The sequence below is a fragment of the Mustela lutreola genome, chromosome 6 (assembly GCF_030435805.1).
Source record: "Mustela lutreola isolate mMusLut2 chromosome 6, mMusLut2.pri, whole genome shotgun sequence".
Taxonomy (NCBI): domain Eukaryota; kingdom Metazoa; phylum Chordata; class Mammalia; order Carnivora; family Mustelidae; genus Mustela; species Mustela lutreola.
In genome coordinates, this window is record NC_081295.1 from 89,869,738 (window position 1) to 89,897,722 (window position 27,985).

At 36.1% G+C, this 27,985-nt stretch overlaps 1 protein-coding gene across 7 annotated transcripts in view; it reads left to right on the forward strand.

Moving 5' to 3' along the window:
* UBR2 (ubiquitin protein ligase E3 component n-recognin 2) overlaps nucleotides 1–27,985 on the forward strand; it is a 126,258-nt gene that overhangs the window by 19,064 nt on the left and 79,209 nt on the right. For 6 of the 7 annotated variants that reach the window (XM_059177994.1, XM_059177992.1, XM_059177991.1 and 3 more), the window contains exons 3-4: nucleotides 20,030–20,108; nucleotides 21,950–22,063. The exons of the other annotated variant lie outside the window; for it this stretch is intronic. In XM_059177994.1, coding sequence (XP_059033977.1) covers nucleotides 20,030–20,108; nucleotides 21,950–22,063 — 193 coding nt within the window. The remainder of the gene's footprint in view (nucleotides 1–20,029; nucleotides 20,109–21,949; nucleotides 22,064–27,985) is intronic. 7 annotated transcript variants of the gene reach the window in all.

Below are 27,985 nucleotides of genomic sequence, written 5' to 3' on the forward strand. Positions count from 1 at the left end.
TTTGGCAGTAGTTAACCTCATGTAACTCACATGCCTTTTGGATATGAATATTTCCATCTGCCTAGAAATTTCCCTTTGAATAGCTCCAGCCTCTAGGTAACCACTATTCTGATAATTTCACTTTATTTTGCCTGTTCTAGAACTTCATAAAAATGAAATCATTCTTTTGTGCCTGGCTTCTTTTACTCACGTAATGTCTATCAGATTTATCCATATTGGTACAATTGTGGGAAATTCGTTCCACTTCAATTGCTGAGTAGTAGTCCATTGTATGAATGTCCTTATATTTGCCCATAATCCATTGGCCTGCTGATGAACGTTTGGATGGTTTCCAGTTAGAGGCTATCATGAGTAAAGTTTCTATGACCTTTTTTTTAATTGCTTTTTTTTTAGTAAGATTTTTTATTTATTTTTGAGAGAGAGAGAGAGAGATAGCACAAGCCTGAGCAGGGGGAGAGGTGGAGGGAGAGGGAGACACAAACCCTCCACTGAGCAGGGAGCTCAGTGCAGCACTCGATCCCAGGACTGTAGGATCATGACCTGAGCTGAAGGCAGACAATTAACCTACAGGGCCACCCAGGTGGCCGCCTTTTTTTTCCTTTTCCTTTTTTTTTTTTTTTTTTTTTTTTAACAATTCTATTTTTTGTGTGTGAAAATTTTCTAAATTTAAAGGAAAGAAAATGGTAATTTTCTTTCATAAATCATATCATATCAGTTTTTATTTATTTATTTTTTTTTCTTTATCCATTTGAGAGAGAGTGTGACCACGAGCCAGAAGAGGAGCGCAGAAGGAGAGACATATACAGACTGAGGGTGGCTCCCAAACAAGGCTCCATCCCAGGACATTGAGATCATGACCCGAGCTGATGCCACTTACCCAACTGAGCCACCCAGGTTCCCCTAAATCATATCAGTTTATGCCAGCATTATTTTAAATGCAGCATACTAAAGTACTGGGTGTTATTATTCTGTACTTAAATGTACTTATATGTGTCTAATAGGCCAAATAACATAAATCTTGGACTATTAAAAATCTTCAGCTTTTTATGACACATTTTAGGAATATTAAGATACCATTAAAATAGACCTTTCTGGACAGTAATCTAATACAGTGAGCATTCTTATCTGATACATTAGTTACTATTACCATTTGCAAACAAGTCTTTTTCTAGACTTAATGTTTAATTTTTTCATGGATAATCCTTAGGAGTGGAATTGCTGAATCAAAGGGCAGGTATATGTTGAACTGCCAAAAACTTTCTCCAAAATGGTTTTTGTTCCCACCAGTAATGTGTGAAAACTGTTTGTTCCATATGTTAGTTTTTTAAATTATAGCCATTCTGTGTAGTGGTATCATTATGTTTTTGTGATTTTTTTCTTAAAAATTTTATTTATTTATTCAACAGAGAGAGAGAGAGCACAAGTAGGCAGAGAGGCAGGCAGAGAGAGAGGAGGAAGCAGGCTCCCCGCTGTGCAGAGAGCCCGATGTGGGGCTCTAGCCCAGGTCCCTGAGATCATGACCTGAGCCGAAGGCAGAGGCTTAACCCATTGAGCCACCCAGGCGCCCCTCTCATTATGTTTTTAATTACCCCTAATGATGAATGATGTTGATGGAATTTTACAAGTACTCTTTGCTCATTCATCTAACTTTCAAAGTTTTTGTTCCAGTCTTTTGTCTATTTTTTATTGGATTGTTTGTCTTTCTATTATTGAGTGTTGGAGTTCTTTAGATACTCTGGGTTAGATGTGTTTTGTGAGTATTTTCTCACAGTCTGTGGCTTGCCTATATGGTGTCTTAATGATAGACGTTTTTAATAATGATGTCTTTTTACCAGTTTTTTTTCTTTTCTGATGATTTAAGAAATGTCTGCCTTCTCCCAGGTAGCATAGTCTGTATATTTTCTTTTATAAACTTTGATATGTTAGATTTTATGTCTGGGTTTATGATCTTTTTCAAACATTTTTTTGAAATGTTTGTAAACATTTCAAACAACTACCTGTTGAGGTTTGAGGAGTTGAGCTTCACGTATTTATATGTGAATATCCAGTTGTTCCAGCACCATTTTTTCTTTTCCCTAGTAAATTGCTTTGGTACCTTATGAAAAAACATTTGACCATATAAGTGTTGGTCTATTTCAGAACACCTTAATCTATCATAGCCCTCTTTTATCCACATGGGATATGTTCCTAGACACCCAGTAGATGCCTGAAACCATGCACAATACCAAACCCTATATATACTGTGTTTTTTTTGTATATACATACCTGTTGTAAAGTTGAATTTATAAATTAGGCACAGTTAGAGATTAACAAAACACAACAATGATAACAGTGTACTGTAATAAAAGGTATGTGAATGTGGTCTCTCAGAATATTTTATTGTATGTATTCGCCCTTTTTTGTGATGACGTGAAATGATAAAATGCCTACATGATGAAATGAAGTGAGGTGAATAACATTCCCTTGATCACATTGAGGAAGTTCTTATTTCTAGTTTGTAGAGTTTAAAAAGTATTATAAATGACTGTTGAATACTGTCAACTGCTTTTATATTGCAGCTTTCAGAATTGTCATAATTTTCCTTTTTTATTCCATTAGTGGTTGCATTAATTGATTTTTCAGATGTTTTTCTTTTTTCTTTTTTTAAAAATTAATTTATTTAATTATTGGACAGAGATCACAAGTAGGCAGAGAAGTAGGCAAAGAGAGAGGAGGAAGCAGGCTCCCTGCTGAGCAGAGAGCTCTATTTGGGCTCTGTCCCAGGACCCTGGGATCATGACCTGAGCCGAAGGCAGAGGCTTTAACTCACTGAGCCACCCAGGCGCCCCCAGATGTTTTTCATTACTGAGATAAACCCAACTTGATTATCATGTATTATAACTTTTATGTATTACTTGATTCCGTTTGCTAATACTGTGTTAAAGACTTTTGTGATTGTGTTCTATGCAGTATACCAGTCTGTCACCTTCTACAATTGACTTTGGTTTTTATATCTGAGTTAGTGTTGGCCTTATAAAATGAATTAAGAAGTATTTTTTCTACATTTTCTGAAGAATCTATGTAAAATTGATAGGATTTCTTGCTTAAGTGTTTGATAAAATTTTTCAGTAAAACTGTCAAAACCTGGTGTTTTTGTTAAGGAAGTTTTTGTTTGTTTGTTTTTGGTTTGTTTTTTAGGATTCTATTTATTTATTTGACAGAGATCATAAGTAGGCAGAGAGGTAGGCAGAGAGAGGGGGAAGCAGGCTCCCTGCCGAGCAGAGAGCTTGATGCAGGGCTCTGTCCCAGGACCCTGGGATCATGACTTGAGCTGAAGACCAGGCTTTAACCCACTGAGCCACCCAGGTGCCCCTGTTGAAGGAAGTTTTTGATGACAAATTTCTTTCATACTTATTATAGTTGTTCAGAACTGTATTTCATCTTGTGTCAAGAAATATGTTTGATTGTATAATTCAAATTTATTGATATAAAGTTATACGTAGTATTTTCTTATGCTATTGATGTCTGTAGTATCTGTAGTGAGGTCCCCTCTTTAATTCCTGATATTAGTGATTCGTGTTTTCTGTTGTTAATCAGTTTTATAAATCTTTCCAAAGAATCCATTTTTGGCTTTGTTAATGTTCTCTTTTATGTGTTTTGTTTCATTGATTTTTTTTTCTTAAGATTTAATTTATTTGACAGACAGAGATCCCAAGTAGGCAGAGAGGCAGGCAGAGAGAGAGGAGGAAGCAGGCTCCCGGCCGAGCAGAGAACCCAATGCGGGACTCGATCCCAGGACCCTGGGATCATGACCTGAGCCGAAGGCAGAGGCTTTAACCCACTGAGCCACCCAGGCGCCCCTGTTTCATTGATTTTTGCTCCTGTTGTTACTCTCCTTTCTGCTTACTTTAGATTTAATGTGCTTATATTTTATTCTTTAATCTCTCAGTTACTTAGAAGTATATTGTTTAATTTCCATAAACTTGAGGCTTTCCTAGATACTGTAACTTATTTCTAACACAAATGTTCTGTAAGGTTTCATTCTTGAAATTTATTAAGACTTGTTTTATGAGGAGCGCCTGGGTGGCTCAGTCATTTAAGGGTCTGCTTTCAGCTCAGGTCTGATCTCAGGGTCCTGGGATTGAGCCCCAGGGCTGGCTCCCTGCAAGTTTAAAAAATCTTAAAAAAAAAAAACTTGTTTTATGATTCAGGACCACGGCCAGTCTTGAATATTCCGTATACACTTGAAAAGAAGGTGTATTTGGCAGTTGTTGGTTATAATATTCTAAAATGTCAATTAGAACAAGGTGGTTGGTAGTGCTGATCAGGTCGTCCTTGTGCTTATTTAGTGATTTTTATGACTAGTTGTTTTTATCAATTACTGAGAAAAGGGTATGAAAATACTCTAATGTGATTGTGGATTTATTTATTTCTTCGAGTTCTGTCAGTTTATTTTTCAGTTATCTTTCAGCTCTTTTATAAGCCACATACATAGATGTTCATAATTGCTGTGACTTCCTTTCGTATTGACCCTTTTATCATTATGAATTGTCAGTGTCCTTTATTAATTCTGGTAATATTCCTTGCCTCAGGTCTACTTTATCAGATGTTAATATAGCCATTCCTACCTATTATAACATTCGTTATACTTTTTTTTTCCATTTTATTCTGTGGTTGCCCTAGAATTTGCAGTATATATTTACAGTTAATCCAAGTTTCTTCATCTGAGAAAATTTTTTCTTTCTCCTTCACTTTTGAAAGATAATTTTGCAGATACAGAGCTGTAGGTTGGTGGGGTTTATCCTTCAACTTTTTTTTTTTTTAAGATTTTATTTATTTATTTGACAGAGAGAGGGAACACAAGCTGTGGGAGTGGGAGAGGAAGAAGTGGGCTTCCTGCTGAACAGGGAGCCCCATGCAGGGCTTGATCCTAGAACCCTGGGATCATAACCTAAACCAAAGACAGACTCTGAAGGACTGAGCCACCCAGGCACCCATATCCTTCAACATTTGAAGTGTTCCACTCTACCCTCCTCTAACTTGCATGGCTTCTGAGAAATCCAGATATAATTCTTATCTTTATTGCTCTGTAGGTAAAGTGTTTTTTCTCCATTTGTGGCTTTTATCTTTAACTTTCTGTAATCTGAAAATAATATACGTAGGAATCATCTTTTTGGCATTTGTCTTGATGTTCTCTGAGCTTTCTGGATCTGTAGTTTGATGTCTGATGTTATTTTAGGGAAATTCTCAGTAATTTCTGTTTCAAAGAGTTCTTCTGTCCCCTTTTCTTTCTTGCCTTTTTTTTTTTTCTTTAAGATTTTACTCATTTACTTGTCAGAGGGAACAAACAAGCTGGAGGAGCACCAGACAGAGGGAGAAGTAGACTCCCAGCTGAGCAAGGCCTCCCTCCTCCCCCACCATGCAGGACTCCATCCGGGGACCCTGGGATCATGACCTGAGCCAAAGGCAGACACTTAACCAACTGAGTCACTCAGGCATCCCTCCTTTTTCTTTCTTCTTTTTCTCTTCTCTGGTATTCCTTTTAAACATACATTCATATCTTTCGTAGTTGTCTCACATTTTGTGGAGATTTTGTACTTTTTTTTTTGTCTTTTTCTGTTTGCTTCTCAGATTGTTGAGATATTCTCAACTCAAGTATTCTTTGTCCAGCTTTGTCCAGTCTGCTAATAAGCCCATCAAAGGCATTCTTCATTCTTTTACATCGTTTTGATCTTTAGGTTTTTTATTTGGTTCTTTCTTAACATTTCCATCTCTGCTTACATTGCCCTTATTTTCTTGCATGCTGTCTACTATATTCATTAGAGACTCTAATATATTAGTTAGAGTTGTTTTCAATTTCAGATCTGATAAATCCAACATTTTTTTAAAGATTTTATTTATTTATTTGACACAGATCACAACTAGGCAGAGAGAGGGGGCAGGGAAGCAGGCTCCCCGCTGAGCAGAGAGCCCAATGTGGGGCTCAATCCCAGGACCCCAAGATCATGACCTGAATGAAGGCATAGACTTAACCCCACTGAGCCACGCAGGCGCCTCATATTCATCCTTTCTGATGGAGGCATAATACTCCATTGTATATATGGACCATATCTTCTTTATCATTTTGTCTATCGAAGGGCATCTTGGCTCTTTCCACAGTTTGGCGACTGTGGCCATTGCTGCTATGAACATTGGGGTACAGATGGCCCTTCTTTTCACTACATCTGTATCTTTGGGATTAATACCCAGTAGTGCAATTGCAGGGTCATAGGGTAGCTTTCTTGTTAATTTCTTAAGGAATCTCCACACTGTTTTCCAAAGTGACTGCACCAACTTGCATTCTCACCAACAGTGTAAGAGGGTTCCACTTTATCCACATCGTTTCCAACACACGTTTATTGTCTTACTGATTTTGGCCATTCTAACTGGTATAAGGTATCTCACTGTGGTTTTGATTTGAATTTCCCTGATGGCTAATGACAATGTTTTCTTCATGTGTCTGTTAACCATTTGTATGTCTTTTTTGGAGAAGTGTCTATTCACGTCTTCTGCCCATTTTTTGACGTGATTATCTGTTTTTTGAGTGTTGAATTTGAGGAATTCTTTATAGATCTTGGATATCATTTGGACATGGACATGTAGTGTCATTTGTGAGTATCTTATCTTTTAAATTTTTTAAAATTAACATATAATGTATTATTTGTTTCAGGGGTAGAGGTCTGTGATTCATCAGTCTTAACATAATTCACAGCACTCACCATAGCACATACCCTCCCCAATCACCCATCACCCAGAAACCCCATCCTTCCCACCACCCTCCCCTCCAGCAACTCTCAGTTTTATTAACCCTCTGAGCCACCCAGGCACCCCATAAATCCAACATTTCTGGCATAAAGTGAGTTTGATTTTGATGCTTGCTCTGTCTCTTCAAGCTAAATTTTTGCCTTTTAGTCTTATAATTTTTTTTTTTTTTTGGATAGCCAGGCATATGATATACCAGGTAAAAGGAATGTCATAAGCTTTTAGTGAAGTGGTAGTAAGGTGTGGGAAAGGGGAAACATTTTCTATCCTATGATCAGATCTCAGTCTTCTAGTGAGTCTGTACCTCTGGACTCTGAACTTCTCAGGTGCCTTTCATTACCCCGCCGCCCCGCTCCCCTGGTCTTTATGTGGGACAGGATGGCTAGAGTGGGCTGGAAGTGGATAGTTCTCTTTTCCAGGTCAGTTAGATGCTGATAAAACCCCAGCTGGTTAAGCTCTGATTTATGGTTTCTTCTGAGGGCAGACTTTTTAAGAACAGAATGCCCTTGCATATTTTAGAATGATTCCTTTTTTTCCTACCTGCCGGAAATTTGAGATTTTTTTTCTGATGTTCACTGTGAAAACCTAGTAGAATTCCAGGAAATAAAACTCACCAAAATGTTAGGGCCCCCAGTGACTAGGTACCCCTCTGGTTCCCAGTGACTGGAGTTTTAATCTCTCAAACATTCACACTGAGCCTCCAGCAGTTTGGCAGGTACAGTTCAGGTTTCCCTACCTCAGCACTGGTTCCTGTAGAGGTTTGTGTTTGTGGATTTCTGCTCTCACAAGTTGTGTCTCTGTATTCATTTATTGGTCTGTGTAATTTCAGGGGAAGACTGTGACTTTACTCCTTTCGAAATCTAAGTAGTATTGTTGGCTTTTCAGTTTGTTTAACTTTTTTACTTGTGAGGACAGTGTGGCAACCTCCAGACTTACATGCTCACTAGAAACTGGAAGTCTGCTCTCATTTTTGGGGGATATTTTCCTGAATATAGAATTCTGGGTTGATACTCCCCCCACACACACACCCTTCAGCATTTTAAAGATCTTGTTCCATTGTCTTCTGACCTCTGTTAGCTTTGATGATGTCTGTTTTTATTAGCATATGTATGTGGCTCTGTATTAAGTGTGCTGGTTTTCTCTAGCTGGCTTTTCAAGATTCTTACTTTATTGTTGGATGTCAGCAGTGTGACTGTGATATGCCTGGCTGTATGTTCCTTTTTTGTATCCTTGAGTTTCTTGGATCGTAAGTTGATGTCTTTAACCAAATTTGGAAAGTTCAGGTTATTACTTTTTCAAATAAACTTTCTGCCTCATATTTTCCACTGGGACTCCAGTTACACAGTAGTGTAAGTGAGGGACAGATTTTACTACATAGTAGTAAAGCATAAATATAACTTTAAAATATATGTAAAATTACTATGGAGATATGTGTGTAATACAAATGTATTTACATATTGCGTAAATATTTTAAATAAGAAATGTTTAAATATTTTAATAAGAAATGTGTGATTCAAGAGAGATTGGAGATGACTGCTTTTGCTAACGCTCTAAAATCTCAGGGATCTTTGTGTGCTTTCACTAAACCAGCATACCTTTAATATGGCAATTAACAACTGGTCCTGTAACTGAACTGTACACATTTGTCTTTTCTGTTAAATGATGGGCTCTTAGAGAACAAGGGTCTGACTTTACTTTTCTTTTTAGTTATGTAAAGAGAGTGGCTCCCAGGTCGATTTTTAGAAACCCAAAAATTCTGTTTATGAGAGGCAAAGTAAAACTGAAAGTCACTAAAAATAGGAATAGAAATGGAGAAAAAACTGCCAGCCAAAACTATGATACACTAGAAGGCTGGAATAACAATTTTTATATCTGACAAATAAATTTATCATAGAAAACTAAAGGACACAAAAAGACAACCTAATTTTTAAAATGTGCAAAGGATCTGAATAGACATTTCTCCAAACATTTTGGTTGGTTATGTTTGTGCAACCTTGTAATATTACAAAGCTACCAAGTTGGACACTTTTTAAAAAATTAATAAGCCATTGTATTTGTTTTTGTTTTTGTGTTTTTTAAAGACTTTATTTATTTGTCAGAGAGAGAGCACACAAGCACAAGCAAGGGGAGAGGCAAGTAGAGGAAGACACAGGCTCCCTGCTGAGCAAGGAGCCAGATACAGGACTCCATCCCAGACTGTGGGATCATGACCTGAGCCAAAGGCAGATGCTTAACCCACTAAGCCACCCAGGCGTCCCTTTTTTTGTTTTTTGTTTTTTTTAACATAAGTCCTACATCAAACATGGGGCTTGAACTCATGATCCTGAGATCAAGAGTTACATGCTTCACTGACTGAGACAGCCAGGTGCCCCTAAGGTGGACATTTTTTAAAAGATGAATTTTATATGTTAATTAGATCTTAATTTTTTAAAAGCAATCTGTTTATTTAACATAAAGGAAACTTCAGTTAATTCTTGAGGCTCAGAGCCATACAGATTGTTTTCCCCCTATGTTTAATAAAATTCGAAACTACGAAAGAGTAGGTTAAATAAATTTTATGTTTGGAAACTAACATTGCTAATGTTAAGTAAAAGAATATCACTGAAATCACTAAGAAAATTTAGAAATAGAACTGAATGATAAAAACATGTTAAAATTTTGGGGACATAGCTAAGGGAGTATTCGTTCAGAAGGAAATACATACTTAAAAAAATATTTGCCAAGAAGAAAGAAAGGTTAAAAATAAGCTATGTGGTGGAAAACAAATGAAAACAAAAACAAAACAGTCCAGAATCTTTGGGATATAGACAAAGTGATTCTAAGAGGGAAGTTCATAGCAATACAGGCCTGCCTTAAGAAGCAAGAAAAATCTCAACCAAACCTTTTACCTAAAGAAGCTAGAAAAAGAACAAAACCCAAACCCAGCAAAAGGAAGGAAATAATAAGGAGTAAAGCAGAAATAAATGATATAGAAACTAAAACAACAACAAAAAAAACAGATCAGTGAAACCAGGACATGGTTCTTTGAAAAGATTGACAAAATTGGTAAATCCGTATCAAAACTCATTTTAAAAAAGAGGGAAAACCCAAAAAAACAAAATCACCAGTGGAAGAAACAACAACCAACACAATAGAAATACAAACAGTTGTTACAGAATATCATAAAAACCTATATGCCAATGAATTGGACAACTTAGAAGGAATGGATAAATTACTAGAAACATACAACCTACCAAAACTTAAACAGAAAGAAGTAGAAAATTTGGACAGACCGATTACCAGCAATTAAATTGAATTTGTAATTTAAAAATTCCAAAAAACAAAAGTCCAGGACCAGATGGGTTCACAGGTGAATTCCGTCACACATTTTCTCAAACTAATCTGAAGAAAACACGAGAGAAAGGAAAACTTTCATATTCATTCTATGAGGCCAGTATATCAAAACACAAAAAAAGAGAACCACAGGCCAGATAGATCGAAAAATCCACAACAAGATAATAGCAAACCGAATCCAAAAATACATTAAAAAAATTGTACACCACGATCAAGTGGTTCGGTATTCATAAAACAATCTACATGATATGTCACATCAGTAAGAGGAAGGATAGAAACCATATAATCATTTCTGTAGATGCAGAAAAAGCATTTAACAAAGTACAACATCCATTCATGAGAAAAAAAACCCTCTGCAAAGTAGACCTAGAGGGAACATATCTCAGCGCAATAAAGGCCTTATACAAAACACACACAGCCAACATCCTATTTAATGGTGAAAAACTGAGAGCTTTTCCCCTAAGGTCAGGAACAAGACAAGGATGTCCACTCTCACCACTTTTATTCAACACAGTACTGGAAGTCCTAGCCAGAGCAATTTAGAGAACATAAATTAAAGGCATCTAAATTGGTAAGGAAGAAGTAAAACTCTCAGTGTTTGCAGGTGACATGGTAGTATATATAGAAGACCCTAAAGACTTGCCCAAAAAGCTACTAGAATTGATAAAACAAATTCAGTAAAGTCACAGTTTACAAAATCAGTGAACAGAAATCTGTTGCATTCTTGTACACTAATAATGAAGCAGCGGAAAGTGAATTAAGAAAGCAATCCCATTTACAATTGCACCAAAAAACAATAAAATATCTAGGAATAAACTTAACTAGAGAGGTAAAAGACCTGTCCTCTGAACACTATAAAAGACTGATAAAAGAAATTCAAGACAATGCAAGGAAATGGGAAAGATATTCTATGAAATGTTCATGGGTTGGAAGAACAAGTATTAAAATATCTGTACTACCTAAAGCATTCCCTAGTTTCTGGAATCCCTATCAAAATACCAACACATTTTTCACAGAACTAGAACAATCATAAAATCTGTATAGAAGCCCAAAAGACCTTGAATATCCAAAGCAGTCTTGAAAAAGAAAAACAAAAATGAAGGTATCAGAATCCCAAATTTCAAGTTACATTACAAAACAGGGTGCCTGAGTGGCTCAGTCCTTTAAGCATCTGCCTTTGACTCGGTCATGATCCAGGGTCGGGATGGAGTCCCACATTAGGCTCCCTGCTGAGAAGGAAGTCTGCTTCTCCCTTTGCCCCTCCCCTCTCCTTGTACTTTCACGCATTTGCTCGCTCGCTCTCTTGCTCTCTCTCATAAATAAGCAAGTAAAATCTTAAAAAAAAACACAAAATGGGGGGAGCCTGGGTGGCTCAGTGGGTTAAAGCCTCTGCCTTTGGCTCAGGTCATGATCCGGGTGTCCTGGGATCGAGCCCTGCATCTGGCTCTCTGCTCAGTGGGGAGCCTGCTTTCTCTTCTCTCTATGCCTGCCTCTCTGCCTACTTGTGATCTCTGTCAAATGAATGAATAGAATCTTTGAAAAAAAAAAAAAAGTTTTAAAATTAAAAAAAACCACACAAAATGGTAATAATTTTTTTTTTAAGATTTATTTGTCAGAGAGAGAGGGAAGCGTATATGCTTACATGAGCAGAGGGAGAGAAATCCTCAAGCAGACTCCCCACTGAGCATGGAGCCCAAATCAGCGCTCAGTGCCAGGACCCTGATATCATGACCTGAGCCAGACTCAAGAGTTGGATGCTCAACTGACTGAGCCACCCAGGTGCCCCAAAGTGGTTGTAATTAAAATGGTATATAGTACTAGCATAAAAATAGACACACAGATCAATGGAACAGAATAGAAAACCCAGAAATAAACCTTTAAGAGTATGATCAATTAATTTTCAAGAAAGGAGGAATGAATATACAATGGGGAAAAACAGTCTCTTCAACAAATGGTGTTGGAAAAATTGGACAGCCACGTGCAAAAGAATGAAACTAGACCACTTTCTTTCATCATATACAAAAATAAATTGAAAATGGATTGAACACCTAAATGTGAGACCTGAAACCATAAAAATCCTTGAGGAGAGCATCAGCAGTAAAAAGCATCAGCAGTAATATCTTTGACATCAGCCGTAACAGTGTTTTTCTAGATATATGTCCTGAGGCAAGAGAAAATAAAACTTAAACACAGTGAAGGAAACAGTCAACAAAACTAAAGGCAGCCTATGAATGGGAGAAGCTCTTTGCAAATGACATAACTGATAAAGGATTGGTATCCAAAACCTGTAAAGAACTCCTACAACTCAATATCCAATATCCAATTTAAAAATGGGCAGAAGACATGAACAGATATTTCTCCAATGAAGACATATAGATGGCTGACACATGAAAAAGATGCCCAACATCATTCATCAGGGAATTACAAATCAAAAGTACAGTGAAATACCACCTCACACCTGTCCAAATGACCAAAATCAAAACAAACAACCAAGTGTTGATGAGGATGTGAAGAAAAAGCAATTGGTAGGAATGCAAACTGGTACACCCATTCTGGAAAACAAAACAACTTAAAAATAGAACTACCTAATGATCCAGTAATCATACTACCAGATATTTGCCCCCAAAGTACAAAAACACTCATTCAAAGGATTCATGTACCCCGGTTTATTGTAGCATTATTCACAATGGCCAGGCTGTGGAAGAGCCCAAGTGTCCATCAATAGGTGAAATGGGTAAAGAGGATGTGGCATATATTACACAGTGGGCTATTATTTGGCCATTAAAAAAAAAAAAGAAAGAAAGAAATCTTGCTATTTGCACAATGTGGATAAAGCTAGAAAGTATACTGCTAAGGGAAGTAAGTCAAAGACAAATATTATATGATCATACTCCTGAGGAATTTAAGAACAAAGCAGACAAGCAGAGAAAAGAGAGAGAGAAGCTAAGAAACAGACCATAACTATAGAGAATGAACTGATGGTTACCGGAGGGGAGGTTGGTGGGAGATGGGGGAAATAGGGGATGGGGTTTAAAGAGTACATTTATCATGATGAAAAAAATAAAATACTAAAAAATAGCTATACATTTCCTGGTTTTGTCTGCTGAAAGGGTCTAGAACAATGGAACTCCTGTAGCAGTGAGCACATCTAATACCCAGATACTGGTTTCTTAATTCCAGTGTCCAATAAAAGGAATTAGAGCTCCATGATGAAATGATTGATTCCAGGGCTGGGACAGAGAAAATACAAATTAAGTTTGGAACATGTTGTGTTGCTCTCTTCCCCCAAGAAAAAGAGGGAACATGTTGAAAGGGCACAGGAGCCAACCTGAAAGAGCTCCTGGTGGTCACAGTTGAAACCATTTGAACAGTAAAATGATTGGATTAAACTCTAACCCATAGACTCAAATAAATACTCATGAGACCACAGTGATAGAAGTATTTGGTTGAATAAATAAATGGGAGAGAAGGGATGTTTTCAGTAGTTTTCCCATACTGAAAAATTCCAATTAATAAATAAGACAGGAATGCAGAAAATAGAAAGTTATCATTAGGCAAATGACATATCAGTAACTGTAGACAAGATTCATTGATAGGGGCACCGGGGTGGCTCAGTGGGTTAAAGCCTCTGCCTTCGGCTCCGGTCATGATCCCAAGGTCCTGGGATCGAACCCCACATCGGGCTGTCTGCTCAGCGGGGAGCCTGCTTCCTCCTCTCTCTCTCTGCCTGCCTCTCAGCCTACTTGTGATCTCTGTCAAATAAATAAATAAAATCTTTTAAAAAAAAAAAGATTCATTGATAAATGCTAAAAGTAGTAGAAGAAAGTTTGAGAAATAGTAGGATATTTGCATAGTCTCAAAGTATCTCCCCAAATATATTTATTGATAAATGCTAAAAGTAGTAGATAAAAATTTGAAAAATAGTGGGATATTTGCATAGTCTCAAAGTATCTCCCCAAATATATTTAATTATAAAAGGTACAGTAGCAAATTTATAGTGAAGGAATCTGGCAGATACCATTTTTTAAAATTAACATGTATTATTTGTTTCAGGGGTACATGTCTATGATTCATCAGTTTTATACAATTTTTTTTAAGATGTTATTTCTTTATTTGACAGAGATCACAAGTAGGCAGAGAGAGAGGAAGGGAAGCAGGCTCCCTGCTGAGCAGAGAGTCCAATGGAGGGCTCGATCCGAGAATGCTAGGATCGTGACCTGAGCTGAAGGCAGAGGCTTTAACCCACTGAGCCACCCAGGCGCACAGTTTTACACAATTCTGAATGCTCACCATAGCATACCCTCCCCAAGTCCATCCCTCCCACCCCCCCTCCACTCTAGCAACCTTCAGTTTGTTTCCTGAGATGAAGAGTTTCTTGTGTTTTGTCTCCTCTGCTTTCATTTTGTTTCATTTTTCCCTCCTTTCCACTATGATCTTATGTCTTGTTTCTCAGATTCCTCATATCAGAGAGATCATGTGATAATTGTCTTTCTCTGATAGACTTACTTTGCTTAGCATAATGCCCTCTAGTTCCATTCATGTCATTGCAAATGGCAAAGATTTTGGTGTTTTTTTATGGCTGCATAATATTCCATTGTATGTATAAACCACATCTTCTTTATCCATTCGTCTGTTAATGGACATCTAGGCTCTTTTCCATAGTTTGGTTATTGTGGACATTGTGGCAGACACCATCTTAGCAAAGTAAGCAAAGTTAATGCCACCAGTACTACGGCATATCAGATCAGCATCTTGTGCCCCATGTTACAATGTACTGAGGACAGAGCATCGCTTCCTGCAACATCACTTCTATAGTATCTTTGCCAAAAATACCTAACTTAATCTAATTATGAACATGTCAGACAAACCCAAATTGTGGGACCTCTACAGAATAACTAACCAACATTTTTCAAAAGGGTATGGTGACAAAAATTGAGAGAAGGCTGAGGAACTGTTAGAATTTGGAGGAGACTTAAGGAGCCATGACGTCTAATACAATGTGGGATCTTGTATTGTATCCTGAAAGAGAAAAAGGGACCATAGTGGGAAAACTGATTACTTCTGATTAAGGGCTGTAGTTAATAATATTATGCCAATATTTATTTCCTTGTATTATTGTTAACATGAGGAAAGATTTGTTTAGGGTATAAAGGAATTCTTTTTTGCACCTTTCCTATGAATAAAATTATTTCAAAGAAAAAATAAAAATAAATAGAGTAAACATCCAGCTCAGTAGGGTAGAACAATTGAGCACACTCAAAGGAGAGAGAAGAGAAATGGTCAGAAAATAAAAGTAAAAAATTGAGAAATACTGACTCTTTGTAATTAAGCCAATTTCCTTGCAAGACTGAATAAAAAGAATGCAGATACATAAAATTCAGAATGAAAAACTGGGAAACACATTTACATATTCCTTTTGGTGGTGTTATGTCTTACAAAGCTAGGTCCTCAACATTGCTGTGATTGAAAAGCAGATACTTTGTGGAATAGGCAATGAAGGTAACAGTGTCCAACTTGATTCCAAAGTGTTAAAATATTGTTCAGTGACCAATAGTTACTAAGTTGTTTGGGCTTTATTTGATAAACAGAACAATTGTTTCTTTTAGACTAGGGGTACCCTGAAAAAAAAAAAAAAACTATGGTGACACTAAAGAACTTGGCAACCTCTGAAATATAAGGATTATAAACAACTAAATGCTAAAAAAAATTCAAAAACTTCAATGAAATGGATAAATTCATAGAAAAATAATAGGCAGCTTGAATGAAAAACATTGGAATGGTAATCAAAAATCTTCCCTCCCACAAATTAGGTATGACTGTATAGGTAAGTTTTACCAAATTTCAAAGGGAAATTAATTCCCCTTTTACACAGGTTACTACAAAAAATAGAAAATGTGAAAACTGCCTTAACTCTTTATGAGCCTAATATACTCTTTATGAGCCTAATATAATCTTGTTTTCAATCCCTGATAAATTTAAGAGATTCTAAAGCCATTTCTCTTACTAATGTAACCAAAAGTATCTTAAATAAAATATTAGCTATCTGAATCCAGGAATATACTAAAAGAATAATGCATCATAATCAAATGGAGTTTAGTTCAGGAATCTAAATAGTTTGTCTTTATAACAATTATTAGTGTAATTCACCATTTTAATAGAGAAGAAAACTTTCTGAGTTTATTTCTGGAAAGCATTATATAAATTTCAGCGATTGTTTATGATATAAATTCTTAGCAAACTACTGAATAATTTGGTGTTGGATTTTTAGAAACTTTTTGTTATGGACATTTTCAAACATTAAAAATAGAGTGAATGAATGGTATGATGAATCTTAAATGTACTTACTGCTCAGCTTCAGCTATTACCAACATATCGCAACTCTTTTTATGCACACACATATACTCACACACTTTTTTCTCTTGCCCTGCAAGTTTTTGTTTTTGTTTTTGTTTTTGTTTTTTTAAGAGAGAGCAAGCAGAGAGACCTGAGTGGCTTAGTCAGTTAAGCATCTGCTTTTGGCTCAGGTCATGATCCCAGGATTCTTGGAGAGAGAGAGCAAGAACATTGTGGTGGCGGGAGAAGGGGGTGTTGCAGAGAGAGAATATTAATCAGGCTCCACCCTGTGCTGCTCCTGATGCAAGGGACTCAATCTTACGACCCTGAGATCATGACATGAGCCAAAGTCAAGAGTCCGATGCTTGACTGAGTGAGCCACCCAGGCTCCCTATCTGCCAGATTACTTTAAAGCAAATTCCAGCAGCATGCCTTTTAACTCAGAATATAGCTTTTTTTTCTCTACAACCATTAACATCCTAAAAAAATTAACACTAATCTCTTAACATTATCTAATACCTAGGCTGAGTAGAATTGTCCTGATTGACTCACAGGTGGATTCAAAGTCCACACATTGCATTGGCTGTTATTCCTCATTTTTTCTTTTAATCTGTAATAGTTCTTCTCTCTCTTATTTTTTTTTCTTTTCTTCTTTTTTCCATTTATATTACTAAGAAACCAGGTCATTTGTCCTGTGGAATTTTCCACAATCTGGATTTGTTTATTGTGTTCCCATGGTGTTGCTTAACATGTTTTTTCATTCCTTGTATGTCCTCTAAACAGGTAGTTAGGCATGATTAAATTGTTATTTGGTATTGGGGGTGAATTATAACTTCATAAATATTGATGTGCTTAATTCTTAATGTCAGGAAGCACATGATGCTTGTTTTTTTTTATTTGTTAAGATGATCAGTGAGTTTAGGTACATGGCAGATGCAACCATTAAAAATGTCTTCTTTAACCTTTTTATTTACTGTCACTGATGCCTGTTGTTTAAATCATTATATTATTAGGAGGTAGCAAAATATTCTAACTTGTCATTTCCTTTATTAGCTTGTCTTTTATAAAAGAAGCACAGTCCTTCCTTAATCCTCTGATTAGCTTCAGATATAGTTTAGATAGGAAAGAAAAGGCAAGATACATGCTTCATTTTTCCCCCCCTAGAAGGTCACATTCTTAGTAAACCTACTATGAACATAATACTAATGGAGAACCTTTAGATATGTTTTTCTTTAATATCTAAAGCAAGGCAAGGGTGCCTACTTTTACTGCTGCTGTTTATTATATCATTGGAGGTCCTTGTCAACAATATAAAGGAAGAAAAATAAAATGCATTAATATTATATAAGGAAAGAGATAAAGTTGCCATATGCAACTATATATATTCATTTACCTTGGGAGAAAAACAAAACAGAATTCAACAAACTGTAAGAACTGCCTTGAGTTTCATCAAGGGTCCTAAAAATCAGTGGTGCTACTTTTCATCATCCTTAAGCAACTAGAAAAGTATTTTTAAAAAATATGTTTTCACTTAAAACCTAGAGAGTATCTAAATATTAATCTAATCAAGAATATAAAGGATTCATCTGAAGAAAACTTTATAACTTCAGTAGAAAACTTAAGAAATAATCATGGACATGATAATTTCCTCTTATAACAATGTTCTTATTCCTGAAGTTTGTCAATAAATTCTAAGTAGCCTCTGTCAGAATTTTAGCTAGATATTTTTGAGAGGTTCTCTACACTTAATCCTAAGTGATGTGTGGAAGAATAAAGAAGAGTTTTTGAATAGCTACGTCAACATTTTTAAAAAAGAGAAAAAAGGGAACTTCCAGCAGATATTCAGATATACTACAAAGCTATAGTAATGTAACGTGGTATGGTGTAGGAATAGATGACTTGCACATATTAGCTGAGATGTAGACCCAAGGAGATGTAGGAACTTAATATATTACAAAGATGACACCACAAGTACTAAAAGATCGTTGAGTAGATGGTGTTGAGAAAAAAAGAGCTCAGTATATATTGAGAAGTTAAACTTTATTCTGCATCATATGCAAAGGTATAATGCATTCTACCTAAATGTGGAAGATAAACCAAAAGGTTAACAGAAGAAAATAAAGAATATTTTTGTGACCTGGGTTTGGGGAAGAACTATTTTTTTTTTTAAGATTTAATTAATTTATTTGACAGAACACAAGCAGTCGGAGCAGGAGAGGGAGAGGGAGAAGCAGGCTTCCTGCTGAGCAGGGAGCCTGATGGTGGGGCTCCATCCCAGGACCCTGGGATCATGACCCTAGCCAAAGGCAGCCATTTAACCAACTGACCAGCCAGGAGCCCCAGGAAAGAACTTCTTAAAACCTCAAAATACAAACCAGTTGAAGGTGTATGTGTGAATTTAATTGCATCAAAATAGGTACATCTATTTAACAAAGGACCCATAGGCAAAATTAATATACATGTAACAAATGAGAGACAATATTTGCAGTGTTCGATATTGCCAAGTGATTATATCCTCTAGATTAGATTGTGCAAATAAAATAAAGCGATCCCAGCAGGAAAATGGGCAAAGACAATATAGAAAAGGAAACCCCAAATGCAATAAGCTTTTGAAGAGTTGATCAAACATATTAACAATCAGGACATGCAAATTAAAACAATAATACACCATTTCAAATATGTTGGCCTTGCACATATTAGAAAACTAGATAAAACCAAATGCATTGAAGATGCAGGGCTATCCCTGCATCCCTACACTGGTAGGGGATATGTAGCCACTCTGGACAGTAGCATGGCATTCAAATTAAGAACTTAATATGTATATGACCCAGCAATTCTGCTCCTGAGTTTATTTGCCAAAGAAAGTCTCAGACACATCTGTAAGAACACATTTATACTGCTTTTATTACAGCATTATATATGGTAGAAAGGCATTGGAGTTGATCCATGTGTCCAGTACAGGGAGAGTAGAGAGATAAAATATTTTGGAAAAATGCCATGGCATATTATGTAGTGATTAGAAGCAGCAAATCAGATGTTCACTTACAAAATGAATGAATTATGTTATAGAAGGGAAAAAGTAACAGAATGAGATATATGATATAATAAGAGTTATATGCATTAAAAATACATGCACTTAAAAGAACACAGAGTAAGAGTAAGCACGGAGGAATGGTTGCCTATCAGGTTACAGTAACAAGGATAAGGGGAAATGTAAAGATTTTTGTAACTCCCTATCTCATTTCATGGAAGTATAGGGAGTCTCTTGTTTAAGATATGATCTATAAACGTATCTAACTGGCAGTATGAGGAAAGCAAATGAAACAACTGAAGTGAGATGAAAATGTGATTTACCCAAATCTAGTAGAAGATAATACATATCCAGTAGTATAAGAATCAGGTTCTTAAGCTGACTTCATTGCCCAAAGATCTAACAGATCTTTGGAAATAATACTTCCTTTCTTATAACACCAAGGCAGTTCACTATTCTGGCTTTTCTAGGATGGATTCCAACTGAAATATTATGTTGTGAAATACAGTTTTTTTAATGACACCCTGATTTTTTTTTTCTTTAACTTTACAGAGACTGTGCAGTTGATCCAACTTGTGTTTTATGCATGGAGTGCTTTTTGGGAAGTATTCACAGAGACCATCGATATAGGGTTAGTAATGTCCAGATAATAACCATACCCAACTATTAAATTTTATGTTAGATACCTTTTCTGCCTTTTTTAAATTCCAAGATTTAACATTATAATGGAGGAGAGTGGTTTAATAAATGTGTTATTTAAATCCTGTTAAACATATGATAGCAGTATAGAAATGAATTGTGAATCCAGACTTCTTGAACACATGGTTTAGGAACGACAGCACAGATACCAGTTTCTGCATATAGGTTTTTAACTAGTCTGTTTTGCTATTTCCTTATGTTTATTATTGTCATAATTCTCTGTTTATGCAGAAGGTTATCAAAAATTAGAGGGTAAAGGTGAGAGGTAAAACCAGGAGGGAGGTTCTGAAGGGAAGGATGTGTTAGAAAAGGAGTAAGGAAAAGTGTCAGGAAATTTAAGAAATATTCTATCTATTGGTCATCTTCTACAGAAAATTTGTCATTTCTTAATATTAAAGAGGCATCTTCTGCATTGTGAAAGAGGGCCCAACCCCAGAACATGACACCCACGAATTTTACTATTTTTCTACTGCTGTAATGCAACCAGTACTTTTCCAAAAATCATCTATGTTTGCTTTTAGATCAGGGATCTGATCAAAGGCAGATTATTGCTAAGCTTATCCTGATTGATTCCGCTACTGGATATTGAAGACAAAGCCTTGGACATTTAAAAGTTAGGGAAGTGTTAGTAGCTAGACCTTGGCACCCTATTCTCAAATCATGGAGAGGGAATATTGCAGTCTTGTTATTAATTCAGGAGCCCTATTGGCTTAGGACTTTTACTCCTGTTTTTCTTCACTCTACCCGAGTATTGATAATAATGAGCTAAAACATACAAAATTGGATCCCTTGGATCTTTGTATGTTCTCTTTATTTTCCTAAATTGGTAAGAGAATCCCTGTTTCCCATAAGCTGCCTTACCTATCTTGGGTAACCATAAGAAGCACAGAAGCTACAGGGTTATCATTTTCCAAATGGTTGGCTGCCTGTGTTTCTTGGCATATATCCTTGCAGCTCCTGGGAATAACTGTCATTTGTGGGTTTACGTTAATTATATTTTGATATAGAACACACAGATAACTTTTGGGGGGGGCAGAATATAATAGGGCTCATTCTAAAGTTTGCATCAAATACCCACTCCTAAACTCTCACAGTATTTTTTTTTTAAAGCAGAATTTCTGATAATTAAATAAAAAGTCTGTCTTGCCAGATTCCTTGAATCATTGCCATATCAGGGAAGTATGAATAATTCTTGAACCCTGCAGGTTGTGAAAACTTTCTCACTGGACAGTCTTACTTGTACATTTCTTTCCTTGTAAACGAAGACTATTTAGAAGGTGTTAGAAAAGAAAAACAAACTATTTCTGTGGTTTTTGTTGGTCACATTATCTAACACAGTTATAGCACACTCATGAGACTGTTCCTGAGGGAAAGCAACTGTAGTTACCTTTATTACTGGAATCTGTTGTGTTACATTAAGCACTATAACCTGAGGGCATTGATACTGACATTTTACCAAACCCAGCAGGAAAACCCTCATGATTTCCTTAATTAAGGAAATCCTATAGGTGGACACATTTTACCTCTTTAAAATATCTGTAGTTTATTAGACATTACGAAGTAGTTTATTTTATTTTGAAATTGCTTAAATTAGTGTAGGCTTATTTAAGCTTTAAAACATTGAGGGTTTTGGCCTTTTATTTAATTTTAACTCCTCCAAAGGAACTAAGCACTTTAGCAATGTTATTTCCTTAGCACTTGATATTCTTATTTATAATCTGATAGCCCTCAGGAAACACTTATTGACAAGATACTTTACAATTTTTTTTTAAGATGACAACATCAGGAGGTGGAGGTTTCTGTGACTGTGGTGATACTGAAGCTTGGAAAGAGGGTCCTTACTGTCAAAAACATGAACTTAACACCTCTGAAATTGAGGAAGAAGAGGTAAAAACATTTTCGCTAAGTTGTTTTTAAGGAAATACTGTTTTAACTACAAATTTGAAATACTTTCAGACATAGGAATTAGCTTATGAGATATGGGTAAGCAAAATAGTCCTGTCACTATAACCAGTGGCCAGATATACTTTGTAAGTTTTTTGCATTTTATAGATGCCATACCATTGCTGGTGGTACTCACTTGAAATTCTGGAAATTTAATTTAATTGGGATTTATTATTTGAGGTTTTGCTTTAAGTCCTCATTTATCATTGAAGGATATTTTTCCCATATGTAGAGACTAGTTAACTTGGTTGGTTTTTGTATAGTTGTGTTGTGACTAAGATTTTGTAGGCTAGATACCTTTCTTTACTGTAAGCGTACATGGTAGCCAGTCCTAATCACTAGCTTGCCTATCATGACCTTCGGATAAGTGATGGGACCAAGTATAAAGACAGTATGCTGCTCAGTACCCATTATAGTCACTCCAGCTGTTAATATGTGCTTTTTAAAGTAATTGATTCTGCATTATTTTTCTCTAAATGATATTTGTAACAATGTAGTGGACTCTTACTAAATAAATATATAAATCTCTGCTATTTCTGACAGTTTGATGTTTGATTCAGGATCCTTATTTCACATATTATTTTTAAATGCAGAGAGATAGGTACATTTGAAGTACTTATGCATTGTTAGTAGGTCTGCTATAGATCTACGACAGGCGAACATTAATGGTGCTTCTGGTGCACATACCTTACAGGTCTCAAAATTTGACTAAGATTTTATAGTATGGAACAATGTCTTTTAGATTGTGTTCCACTGTGTTCAGGACAGATTAAAATTTGTATGAAGTGTTGAGTCCTATGGGAAACATATTTTGTGTTTCATTTGTTTTGTGTAAGTGTTTTAGGATTTGTGACAGATGCCCAGTGATCAGGATTTCAGAGCTCTCCACTTACATTGAAGGAGCTCTCTTGTTATCTCTTTTATATACTGTATTAGAGTTCCATTTGTAAAAATACAAATAGAAAAGCTGTTTTTGACAAAAAGAGCTGTGCTTCTTCTAAAAAAAATTGGAAACCGGTATAAAACTATGGGAGAAAATATTTACAAATTTTATAGAGTAGTCCCACCTTATCCGTGGAGGATATGTTCTAAGACCCCCCGTTAATGCCTGACATCATGGATGGTACCACACCCTGCATAGACTGTGTTTTTTTTTTCTTATGCATACATACCTATGACAAAATTTAATTTGTGAATTAAGCACAGGAAAAGACTGATAGTAACATTACAATAAAAGTTATGTGAATGTGCACTCACTCATTTGTTCTTATAATATTGTGCTGTGATGATATGAGATAGTGAAATGCCTACTTTGATGAGATGAAGTAAGGTGAATGCCACAGGCATCATAAGATAATGTTAGGCTACTGTTGAGCTTCTGAGTGTACATGAGAAGAAGGACTGTCAGCTTCTAGTCTGCAGTTGCCCTGGGAGTGCCTGAAGCTGTGGATAAGGGGGAATTTAATGGATCTGACAAGGGTCTAGTATCCAGAATATGTAAGAACTCAACAACAAAACCACAAATAACCCTGTTAAATATGGGCAAAGGACTTAAATAGACCTTTCTCCAAAGACGATACAATACAAATGACCAACAAACACATGAAAACATGTTCAGCATCATTAGTTACTAAGGAAATGCACATTGAAACCACTTCACACCCACTAAGATGGCTATAATCAGAAAGAAAGAATGTGTGTGTTGGCGAGGATGTAGAAAAACTAGAGCCCTTGTACATTGCTTAAATGGGATGCAAAATGATCCAGTGCTGTGGAACAATTTGACAATTTTACTGTTCCTCCAAAAATTAAACAGAATTACTATATGAACCTTTAATTTCACTCTTGGATATATACCCAAAAGAACTGAAAACCAAGTATTCAAATAAGTATCACCCATAACATCTATGGGTGGATGGATGGAATTGTGGTATATAGCTACAGTGTAATATTACTCAGAGGTAAAAAGGAATGAAATACTGATACATGGTACAACTTGGATGAACCTGCCAAAACATGCTAAGTGAAAGAAGCCAGGCACAAAATACCACATATTGTATGATTCCATTGAAAAATATCGGAAAGAGGTAAATCTGTAGACAGAACTCATACTGGTGATTGCCAAGGGAGGGAGGAAGGGGGAGAATGGGGGGAAACTGCTTAATGGGTAAGGGGTTTTACTTTGAAGTAATAGAAATGTTTTGAGATTCTATAGGCGTGGTAGTGGAACAACATTATGAATGTAGCAAATACCACAAAGTAGTTTACTTTAAAATGGTTAAGTTTAGGTATTTGATTTTTATCTCAATAAATTTGCAAAGAAAAACCTTAGGACTTTTGTTATCTTTCAGTCTTTGTTTTAGAGTAGACTTAAATCACTTTCTAAGAAAATTTGCTTTATTTTACTCTGTTGACCTTATCCTCATACATTAGTAGGGTTGCTATCTAATAGTGCAGACTTGAGTTAATTTCCTGAATTTTAGGAAGATGTTACCAAGATCACCTTCCTGGCTGAAATTATATGGTCCTGCCTGGAGAATTCATACTTCAGCAACTTGGCAGAAAATAAAACCTCCAGACTCTGCCATTTAATTCCTGTTTAAGAATTCAGCTAAGAGAAATGAAGTCCTCAAGGATAAGACTGTAAGAGAAGCTATTTTTAAAATAGCATTATGTTTAGCATTGCTGGTCCCCACTCATTAAATTTATACATATATGTAGGTTTTTAATATTTTGTGCTTGAAAAGGAAGAAAGCTATATAATATTTGCAGTGTACTTTTAAAAAAAAATCTGTCATAGGATTGTTTTTATTGAATGTAATTTTTGTTATACATTTGGCCTGCATCTTAAGAAAAGGTAGAAAAAGCTTAATACACTTCTATAGGGATAATGCTTAGCACTTCCACGGGTCTTCTCAACTCATTGCATATGGGATGGGACTTTTTTTTATTGTATAGGCCAAGGGTCAGCAAACTGTGGCCCCACAGGCCAGATCTTATTTTCAACCTGTTGCTGGCACCACCATAAGCTAAAAATGGTTTTTATATTTTTAAATACTTGGAAAAAGTCAATAGGATGATATCTGTGGCATGTGAAAATGATAGGAAATTCAAATTTTTGTGTCTGTAAAACAATTTTATTGCAACAAAGCAATGCTTGTGTTTATTGTCCAAAATTGCTTTTCCACTACAATAGAAAAATTGAGTAGCTACAACAAATACCCTAGAGTCTACAAAAACTAAGAGACAGTATCTGACTCTTCACAGAAGAGTTTGTGGACCCCATGTGTATGCTGTCAGAAGCATTGTGTTTATTATACCTGCTTCCCCCTCACTAAATGGCAATAGCATCTCCCATCACTGTGACGATAGTAAATGCCAGACCAGGTTTCCAAATGGGCCCTTTGGGCATGGGAGGTGAGTAAGAAGGCTAGAGTGTCCCCTTTGATAATCTTTACAGGAACTATAAGAAACTTCTCTTAGGTCTCTGCATTAGGAAATATTACTTTCTCTTTCTATGGGTCTGGTAACTGATTTTTTCCTCTTACTGAAGCTTTTGGGAAATAGAGTCAAATGTTTGGAAACGTGCCTGTCTATAGTAGCTGTTCAGAAATTGTATGATATGTCTGTATAATAAACATGTTATCTTGATTTCATTTTCCTACCTTTATTCTGGTTTTGCCCTCTTTGTACATCTATTTTTTTAATATTATGCTTTGGATGTATTCTTAAATTGCTATAAATCCTTTTTGAAGTGAGATTTAATTCAGTAACAAATGCACTTGAGTGAACAACCTCAGTGAAGACTTTCTTTTACCTGAAATTTTCACTTATCAGTGCTGCTCCCATCTCAGACATAGATTTGTGATTATTAGCTAAATATTATGCTAAGTACTGTGTTTATTTCTTTAATTCTCAGAACAGCCCTATAAGATAAATACTGCTGTTAATGAATATTTTATAGGTGCAGAAGCTTGAGTTTTAGGAGTTAAAAATTTTTCCAAAGTGTCTTAATGGTAGTATGGGCTCCAGTAATGGAATTCTTTAACAGTATTTTGCACTGATTTTATTTTATTTTATTCTCCAAATTTTTATTTAACATACAGTGTAATATTAGTTTCAGTGTAGATTTTAGTGATTCATCACTTAAATACAATACCCAGTGCTCATCAGAGCAAGTGCCCTCCTACCATTACCTACTTAACCCATCCCCCCGCCCACCTCTCCTCCAGTAACCATCAGTTTGTTCTCTGGTTAAGAGTCTGTTTCTTGGTTTGCCACTCTTTTCCCCCAGTGTTCATTTATTTATTGTTTCATTTCTTAAATTCCACCATATGAGTGAAGTCATACGGTATTTGTCTTTCTTTGACTGACTTATTTCAGTTAGCATAATACTCTCCAGCTTCATCCACATTGTTGCAAATGGCAAGATTTCATTCATTTTTTTCGCTGAGTAATATTACAGTGTGTGTGTGTGTGTGTGTGTGTGTGTGTGTGTGTGTATCTCACATCTTCCTTATCCATACATTAGTCAGTGGACATTTGGGCTCCTTCTGTAATTTGGCTGTTGATGATGCTACATTACACTGATTTTATAAATAATATTCAGCAGTGGAATTGCTTTTTTTTTCCCAACAAAATTCTAATTTTAAAATCCCAATAATTAAAGAGAATAAAGAGGGAAGCCTGCTTCTCTCTTTTTATTCCAGTGTAATTAGCATACAATGTTATATTAGCTCCAGGTACAAAATACAACGTTTCACCAGTTCTTTACATCACTCACTGCTCATCAGGATAAGTGTACCCTTTTTTTTTTTTTTTTTTTTATAGATGAGTTCTTTTTTTTTTAAGATTTTATTTATTTATTTGACAGAGACAGATCACAAGTAGGTAGAGAGGCAGGCAGAGAGAGGAAGGAAAGCAGGCTCCCTGCCGAGCAGAGAGCCCAATGTGGGGCTCGATCCCAGGACCCCGGGATCACGACCTGAGCCAAAGGCAGAGGCTTTAAACCACTGAGCCACCCAGGCGCCTCTAGGATAAGTGTACTCTTAATTCCTTTCAACTGTTTCACCCATGCCCCACCTACTTCCCCTCTGGTAAACACCAGTTTGATTCCATATATTAATTTAAGAGTCTGTTTTTTGTTTATCTCTTTTTTCTTTGCTCATTTGTTTTGTTTCTTAAATTCTACATAATTGAAATCATGTGGTATTTGTCTTTCTCTGACTTATTTCACTTAGCATTATACCCTGTAGATCCATACATGTTGTTGCAAATGGCAAGATTTATTCTTTTTTATGGCTGAGTAATATTCCATCGTGTATATATATGTCACAGCTGCTTTATCCATTTATCAGTGGGCACTAAAAGCGGTATAATTAATGAACTTACTTTTTATCAGTTGAAATGTGTATTAATTACTTGCTAGAAAGTCAACTTTGAAATAAGGGAAGTGGTTTCGATAATTATTTAGTTTCTAGTTTATTACTAGTTTCAGTTGGGGAGTATAGGAAAAGTCCTTATTCATAGCTTATTTGCATATGACAACAGTTAAAATTGTTATTGTAATACAGTGTATGCTTACACTTTAAAAAGTGACACAGGGGTGCCTGGGTGGCTCAGCTGTTAAACATCTGCCTTCAGCTCAGGTCATGATCCCAGGGTCCTGGGATGGAGCCCTGTGTCAGGCTCCCTGCTCAGAGGGAAGCCTGCTTCTCTCTCTGCCCCTCCCCCTGCTTGTTCCTGCTCTTGTTGTCTGTCTTTCTTTCAAATAAATAAATAAAATCTTTTTTTAAAAAGTGTATGACAGGGGCGCCTGGGTGGCTCAGGGGGTTAAAGCCTCTGCCTTCGGCTCAGGTCATGATC